At 41.4% G+C, this 8,156-nt stretch overlaps 2 protein-coding genes across 2 annotated transcripts in view; both read left to right on the top strand.

Moving 5' to 3' along the window:
* Positions 1 to 599: 599 nt before the first annotated feature.
* iyd (iodotyrosine deiodinase) lies at positions 600 to 3,589 on the top strand. Its single transcript, XM_068708262.1, has 5 exons — positions 600 to 970; positions 1,946 to 2,143; positions 2,287 to 2,446; positions 2,713 to 2,869; positions 3,032 to 3,589. The coding sequence occupies exons 1-5, from the start codon at positions 778 to 780 to the stop codon at positions 3,212 to 3,214; spliced, it is 891 nt and encodes a 296-aa protein (XP_068564363.1). The 5' UTR covers positions 600 to 777; the 3' UTR covers positions 3,215 to 3,589.
* Positions 3,590 to 4,171: 582 nt separating this feature from the next.
* Positions 4,172 to 8,156, top strand: part of sec63 (SEC63 homolog, protein translocation regulator) — an 11,918-nt gene continuing 7,933 nt past the window's right edge. Inside the window, exons 1-6 of the mRNA XM_068708803.1 lie at positions 4,172 to 4,449; positions 5,393 to 5,492; positions 6,701 to 6,815; positions 7,069 to 7,181; positions 7,463 to 7,524; positions 8,073 to 8,131. Coding sequence (XP_068564904.1) covers positions 4,326 to 4,449; positions 5,393 to 5,492; positions 6,701 to 6,815; positions 7,069 to 7,181; positions 7,463 to 7,524; positions 8,073 to 8,131 — 573 coding nt within the window. The 5' untranslated portion in view covers positions 4,172 to 4,325. The remainder of the gene's footprint in view (positions 4,450 to 5,392; positions 5,493 to 6,700; positions 6,816 to 7,068; positions 7,182 to 7,462; positions 7,525 to 8,072; positions 8,132 to 8,156) is intronic.

Genomic DNA, 8,156 nt, shown 5'->3' on the forward strand with positions numbered 1-8,156 from the left:
TAAATATATGGTTATTTCACTTTAATTACATCGATATCATTTGGCTCAATATATGGTTTATGTCCTTTTTTTCACAGATTTACACCAAAAGGGCCCGATTGTATGAGTCGGTTTGTCTGTACTAGTCACCTTTTAGGGGCTGCTGACATCAGATGGTGAAGTGAATAAACTTTTATGATAAGATAACAGTCTTTGGTGATTGATTTCCTTACTTTAATAATGAAAGACATCTATTCAATCTGCATATAGATTTTTAAAGATTTTCAAAGGTGTTTTTTTGTGAACATCCAGTCCGACATTGTGATCATTATTTCCAAAGATGCATGTGATAAAGCAGACGCTCACCCTTCTGGAGAAGCCTACATTTCACTATCTTCGGTTTCGTGGAGGATCAATAAAAAAATTCTGCAGTAAATTACAACCACCTATTTAAAAAAATAGACATTAAAGTAATAAAAACACATGGCTGGACTTTAAACAGCCTTAGGTACTCTATTAAAAATATATAGGGATTTGAATGTGAACTTTAGACAGTTTAACAACCTAATGACCCAATGGGCGCTCAACTCAAGAGGTGGAGATTATTTTTTCTTCTTTTTTTTAAAGAGCAGTAGCCAGTCACAGTTGGACAGAGCTGCACATTGAAGGGGCATTTCTAGCTCTGACTCAGCATAAAAACACATTTTCCAAAATATAAAAAAAGGACATCCGTTTCTGGACATCCGGGGTTTGCACTCTGCGTAGTACCCTTATGGTCTTCTGTCCCCTCCGGCTACCATGGCTCTCCTGTCGGTCCTCACACCTGTCCTGGCGGTGGTCCTGTGCTTCGTGATAGGCTTCGTGCTGGTGAGGTCACGTGAGACAGAGACCACCTCGCCTGGAAAAACTCAAGGGGCACCAAAAGGGGACTTTAGACCGTGGGTGGACCAGGACCTACAGGACGGTACAGAAACCAAAGGAAAAGAGGACGGTAAGAGCTGAACAGAGTTCGGGGTTTTTTTTCGACGGGGTTGAACTTTTATTTGACATGCAGGTCGAAACAAAGTAAATGTAGGCCACAACTACCATCTCTCAACACAATACAAACATGATTTGTAATGTCTGCTGTATTCGACTGCTTGGTTAATCAATAATGGTATATGACCTGTATAGACACAGAGAGAGCGAAGGACTTTCCTCCATTTCCATTTAATATCATGCAATTTATGAAAAACTGCACGAAATTAATATTTTCAACGTTTGTACCTGATTTCCAAAAAGTTGACATTTTTTTTTAAGTTTTCTTAGATTATGAGACGTGAGTGGTGGACAGTAAATAAGTGCAATGTTTGAACTTCTGTGCTTTTTACTGCACTACATGTATTTGATGAATTAAATTGATATTTACTTTGCCGATTCAGATTAAAAATACAGATATTGTCAACAAATAAATAAATATATTATACCTTAAACGTCATTCCAGCAGTATGTAAAGTAAAATAATGCTCCTTACTAGCTGCAACATTAATGCATCAATAATTATAATTCAATAATCTAATTACATTATTCTAAAGTGGGCCTTTCTGCATAATGAGTACTTTTACTTTTGGTATTTTAATTATTTTTGATGCTAGCTTTTTTACTAAAGAGAAATTTGGAATACAGAATTTGTACTTGTAGCCGTATTCCTACGCTGTATTGCTACTTTTACTAAGGCAAAATATTTGACTATTTTCACTAGTGGACATGATCAACATTATACTCACATGATGCATATTACAATATATGTTTGTGATCAATCATATGAATCAAAAATGGTTTCTGATGAATTATCAGTTTAGCCTTAAAGATGACTTGAACTCTCCAAGAGTATTGAATTCACCAATGTCCTTGTTTCACATCCAACAAGACGTTTCATATGTGCAGCTGCTCTATGGTCCTGCCTTTGTGCCTCTCATTCTTTTAGAGGATGGTGATTGGGTGGACAGCAATGAGGAGGAAGACATTCTACACGTGCCCTACTCGCCACCGGGCTACCCAGAGGAGACGATGCTGGAGAGATCCAAGGATTTTTACACTCTGATGAACCAGCGGAGGAGTGTCCGATTCATCAGTCCAGAGCCAGTCCCACGAGAAGTCATCAATAATGCCATCCGCACTGCAGGCATGTGCAAATTTAAAGAGGAAAAATGGACCACTTTCAATCCGCCATAAACCAAGATAATAAAGAAAAAAGGACAGAGAGCACCTAATGTTTTGGTCTTTTTAATTCTTTTCTGACTGCTCACCCCTCCTTCCTTTGGACAGGTACGGCCCCTAGTGGAGCCCACACAGAGCCCTGGACGTTTGTTGTGGTGTCAGACCCAGAGACCAAGCACCAGATCAGACGGATTGTGGAAGAAGAGGAGGAGGTCAACTACCGTCAGAGGATGGGAGACAAGTGGGTCCATGACTTGGCCAGATTTAGGTGAGCACCAATACTTACTCTACACTCACACATTTATATTAATATATTTGTACTGGAACTAGTAACCATACTGCGTCGACTTACTCGATGATTATCAGTCATCATGAACCAATGTAGTGTATAACTACATTTTCTAATTTCATTCTTATTTGCTATATGGCTTAGGAACATGATCACGTGGTGTGGAGCACAAACAGAACATACAATAATAACAAAATGACACGCACATCTTCCCCTTTTTTCTCTTAACTTTCTTCCTCATGCAGGACAAACTGGATCAAGGAGTACTTGGATGTTGCGCCGTATCTCATCCTCGTCTTCAAACAGATCTATGGGATCCTACCAAATGGCAAGAAAAGGACACATTACTACAATGAAATCAGTGTCTCCATATCGTGTGGCCTCCTGTTGGCTGCATTACAGGTAAGGACTAACATCACCCTCTGAAATATAAATCAGCCAGTCCCTGGTTTCTTGGTCATGAATGCCATTTGAACAAGTATATAGAACTATGTGGATCTTCTTGAAAATGCATGCAATTACAGACAAATGAACATCTGTTCTCTCTGTCCATGTTCTTATCAGAACGTGGGACTTGTTACCGTCACATCGACGCCCCTAAACTGCGGCCCCCAGCTCAGGCTCCTCCTCAAACGGCCAGCCAATGAGAAGCTGTTGATGTTGCTTCCTGTAGGTTACCCTGCTTGTGAGGCCACAGTGCCTGACTTGAAACGCAAGCCTCTGGATGATATTGTGGTGCACATATAACAGAATCAGTCTGTGGAGAAAACAGTCTTCTCTTCTTTGCCCGCAGCTGAAAAATCAACAAAAAATCAACAAATAATGTGATTAGAAATGTTTTAATTGTTTTTTTTTAAATCATAAAATCATATTTTACCATCCATTTTTGCTCATTATCTTAATCATTCACCGTTATGGTTACAGAAACAGGTGTATAACCTTGTACATCAATATATGGGATGAGATGTCACAGCGATATAGTGGCCACACTAGTTCAAATGTTTTGATACAATCTGTTTTCAACTGTTCGCTCTGGGATTGCTTGTGTGATTTGTATTTGTACCTTTTTAACAGAGCTGAAATGTAATGTCCTTGGGCATTAAATGAAGAGTTTGAGTTCCATTTTTGTCTCATAATAATGCATACATGTTTTCAGAGGATGAACAACGCCTCTCAATGAGTTCTTGATGAGTGGGGTATGGTTTGACATCTTTATTCTTTAAGCACATATTCAATAGATCATTCTGCAAAATCATGACCCAGAACCAACCAACCCAACCCTGAAAGAACATTGCACTGGTGCCCCCCCGTAAAGTACTCATGCTGGGATTTTTGTGGGACCTCTCAGCTAGAATTTCCTCTCTTTACACCCAAAAAATGATTGGACAAGGTGTTCACAAGTGAAAGAGTTGGCTATTATAACGTCCCTTGTTATTCTTAATGAAGTCATCAAGTATGTTTTGCCTTACATCGTATTCATTTGACTGGTTTAATCAAACTCAAAAAGCCATTCTCACCATTATTGACACTTGAAAATTGTTTTATTTGTGAGCTTTAAAAGCTCTTGCTCCTGCTCATCTATAAAACCACAGAAAAAAAAATCTCTCTCTGTCATACCTCCATTGCCACCTCTGGGGGTCAGTAGCGCCCAGGAACAGCGCCGAATCGACCAGTGAATAAGGAGAAGAAGAAAGGCAACATTGCGCAGGCGTACACCACGTACACCGATGATCAAGAGCTGTCTTGGCTGGATGCTAGCTGGCTAGCTAACGGTCTGTCAAGTCGCACACATTGGGCTTGAAGGGGGAAGAAGCGCAGCGGTGGAGAAGAAGAAGGGCGACTCAAGCGCCGCTACGAAATGGCCGGGCAACAGTTCCAGTACGATGACAGCGGCAATACCTTTTTCTACTTCCTCACGTCCTTCGTCGGACTTATTGTGATCCCGGCTACATATTACCTCTGGCCCCGGGATCAGAATGCTGGTAAGGCCCGAGATGTCTGGCTCAGTGCTAACTCGGCTAACTCATTAGCAGAGCTAGTGTAACGTGAAGTTAGCTCGTCTTGTAACGGTAAAAGCTCACCAACTGGCAGTATTGTTAATCTGGCTAGCTTGCTACTCGATGCGGAGTGACTGTGTGACCTAACCCGACGTGTCATTAACTTGTAAATGTAAGCTAGCAGACGCTTCAAAGATGATGCCCACGTCTCTTTCACTGTTCAGAGTTAAGTACAAGTGTTAACTTAGTTTACCCCCCACCAGCTTTTAACGTTTCCAATCATGTCTTAACGTCACATATGTAACATTAGCCTTCTTCGGTGGGTAAAAACGAGTTAAGTGCTAGCTTAGTTATGCGAGAGCTTCAACCCCCAAAAACCAGCGTCACTCTCTCTGTTCTCGAGCTTGTGGCTTTATTGACCTTATCCTAATACACTCTTATATTAGCCACGTTACAGCTATCTGTTTGTCAACAACAGAACATATCTAACATGGGTTATGTAACCAATGCGAGCACACTGTACTCAGCTGGTCTATTGGGAATAGTTGGGTGACAAGTCGCCATAGACTGGAGTTTAAGATGTTGTTGATATAAGATTAAATGTTTCATTGTAAATCAGGTTATCTTAGTTAACACCATGGAGTTAACAGATAAGATATATTTCTGAACTTATTTCAAGGCGAATGAAGGAAACCTCTCCCTGCTTGGCCAACATATCTACAATAATGATATATTATAGTCACTCACCCCTGATTTACATTCTTAACTTCAAGCACCAGTAATCCTCACCAAATTACCGGTGATTGATTGAGGTGATTGTGACCAGTATAATGCTATTATTGTGTCTGTAATCTCTCTCTCTCTCTCTCTCTCTCTCTCTCTCTCTCTCTCTCTCTCTCTCTCTCTCTCTCTCTCTCTCTCTTTCCAGAACAACTGCGTCTGAAGAGCCTGAGGAGGGTACATGGCAGGTGTCTGTGGTACCGGCTCAGGCTGATGAAGTCGCAGCAGAGCATCGTCCCAACACTAAAGTGAGTCCCATTATCTGTGAAGGGTGGATTATTATGCTCTTCGTCATGAAAGCTGCCCCGAGACGACCTGAGCTGGTTGTTCTTTTGAATTATTCACTGTCGGTAGTTATTTATGGCACTACGTTACACCTAATCCAAGTCTAGCTTCAGTCTCATTTAAACGTGATTGGCCATAATTTGCTCGGCACTTTAATAACAGGTTCGCTCCATTCTCCTTTTGTTGTCAAATGTCACATCACCCCTCTGTTGTTTGGGCGGGACTGTCCTGAGCTGTTTGCATGTAGAAGACTCGTCCTTCCACCTGGAGCTCTTCCTGATGTCTTACTGGTTCTTACTGGTGTGTGTCTGCAGCTGGACAGAGATGTTGTTACTGGTGTGTGTGTGTGTGTGTGTGTGTGTGTGTGTGTGTGTGTGTGTGTGTGTGTGTGTGTGAAGAGGCAAAAGGACCACGCTGTCCATAGCGTAGGTAGACTCAAGCTTACATGCGTGTTTGGTAATGTTTGGCACTAGTTTAGTTTATGTTGTTTTTCGTGTGTAAACCTCTAAGTGAGTGTAAACACCGCTTTGCACTGTTTAGCATTTCTCTTCACGTGAACCGGCTTTCTCAGTGTTGTTTATTCTGTGTGTGTGTGTGTGTGTGTGTGTGTGTGTGTGTGTGTGTGTGTGCATGCGCGCGGGTTGATGGAAAGATGGATTTTCAAGTGACTGAAGCGTCCAGCATGTTCCTCAGTATATAAGTGGAATGAATCAACCTCTCAGTGTCTTGTTTTCCCCCTTTTCACCACTGTATCATAACGCTGGTGTTTATTACTGGAATCCATCATGTATTATTTTCTGTTTTCGAGCCGCCCAGACAATCTCGGGCCAGTGGAGCGGTTGTCACGGCAACAGATGCTGCAGAGTAGGCCATAGGGTTTTTGCCATTGTCATGGAAACAAGTTCAACTTCAATGCATAAGCAAACAACAACAATGTCAGAACATGTCCTGCCCCCTTGCTCTGCTTGTATGCAGTCTAATGTTCGTATAGCTTTACTTCCTGAAAGCTAGATGACATCGCAGATTGCTTCTGCTTCTGTCTTAACTCCAAACAGTCTGTTGGTTGTCTGGTAAAAATGAGACGGGCCTGATGTTTTTCTCGAGGGAGCGCAGACGTGTGTGTATGTGTGTGTGTGACATACTTTTCCTGTTTGTGTGTTGCCATTTTCAGGAAAGCAGCCTTGTTGTTCGGCTGGGCTGTGTTCCTGCTGCTAGCCTACAAGGTGTCCAAGCTGGACAGAGAGTACCAGGAGTATAATCCATATGAAGTCCTCAACTTGGACCCGGTAAACACACACACACACACACACACGCACACGCACACTACATAAAGTCTGCTGTATTCTACAAAGCCTCTAAAGTCCCCAAAGACACGTTTGATCTTCTGTGCACACAATATTAGACCATAACTTCTGAAGATAAAACCCAAGATAAAAATATCATCTTTCGTCTCTTTTGAGGTACCGCTGTATTGTCTCCGTTACTCACGCTGTATACGTGTGGTGTGGTAATGAATTGTAAGTGTAATTCTGTCTCCAGGGTGCATCGCTGTCAGAAATCAAGAAGCAATACCGTGTGCTGTCCCTCAAGTACCATCCTGACAAAGGTGGTGATGAGGCCACGTTCATGAGGATTGCCAAAGCCTATGCTGCGTAAGTGTGCTTTAGTCTTCACTTTGTATGCCACACAGCAAGAATGCATCTGCATTTAAAAAAAAAAATCTTTATTTAATCAATCAGTGAGATTAAGATGTCTTTTCCAAGAGTACAATCAGCAAAACAGAAACTAAACAACTACAAAAATCATAATATTGTCCTATAGTTGAGAGAGGAGATGTGAGGTCATTTGGAAGAGTTTTATAATTAATAATATTTGCATAATCAATTGAAAGGCCAGGATTTTGAGGTAATTGGGATATTTACTTTCTCCACAGTCTGACCAATGAACAGTCTCGACAGAATTGGGAACAATACGGTAACCCAGATGGTCCGGGAGGTGAGTGAAGCCGTGTGTGTGTGTGTGTGTGTGTGTGTGTGTGTGTGTGTGTGTGTGTGTGTGTGTGTGTGTGTGTGTGTGTGTGTGTGTGTGTGTGTGTGTGTGTGTGTGTGTGTGTGTGTGTGTGTGTGAAGCAACGGAAGATGACTTGAAACATGGCAACGCATTTATTTCAGCTCTACTACTACTACTACCACCTTGTGCTCCAGTTATTGTAATTAAAAGAAACATTTCTGAACATTTAATAAAATATATATGTTACGCACCTTTCTCTTATACTTAAATGAAGAATTTCAGGTTTTTCAACAGTTTCAAGTGAAATGATAGAGAACAGTTTGTTAATCACATTGAACCGAGTCGTAATGTGAAGTGTGACGTAAAAACAAAACCACAATCTCAAAATGACATTCCCTCCAAAATGATTCACAACAGAGATTCTGTGGAATTTGAGCTTAGCGTCTGCTTATTGTTATCACTTTAGATGACATAATTGTGTATCACCATTCCTTTTATGAGATTCTGCCTCTCACGTCCGTCTCTTTTTCCAGCAACCAGCTTCGGCATCGCCCTGCCGGCCTGGATTGTTGACCAGAAGAACTCAATGCTGGTATGTTGTTATTATTATTGAATCT

The sequence above is a fragment of the Cebidichthys violaceus genome, unplaced genomic scaffold (assembly GCF_023349555.1).
Source record: "Cebidichthys violaceus isolate CVI_PGR_0920_01 unplaced genomic scaffold, fCebVio1.0.p SCAF_14, whole genome shotgun sequence".
In the NCBI taxonomy this organism is placed as follows: Eukaryota; Metazoa; Chordata; class Actinopteri; order Perciformes; family Stichaeidae; genus Cebidichthys; species Cebidichthys violaceus.

Bases quoted from the DNA above. Each gene is read 5' to 3' on its own strand.
- iyd (XM_068708262.1), top strand. From the start codon at position 778: ATGGCTCTCCTGTCGGTCCTCACACCTGTCCTGGCGGTGGTCCTGTGC. The intron at 2,144-2,286 runs GCATGTGCAAAT...TCCTTTGGACAG, and splicing joins TAATGCCATCCGCACTGCAG to GTACGGCCCCTAGTGGAGCC. The intron at 2,447-2,712 runs GTGAGCACCAAT...TTCCTCATGCAG, and splicing joins CATGACTTGGCCAGATTTAG to GACAAACTGGATCAAGGAGT.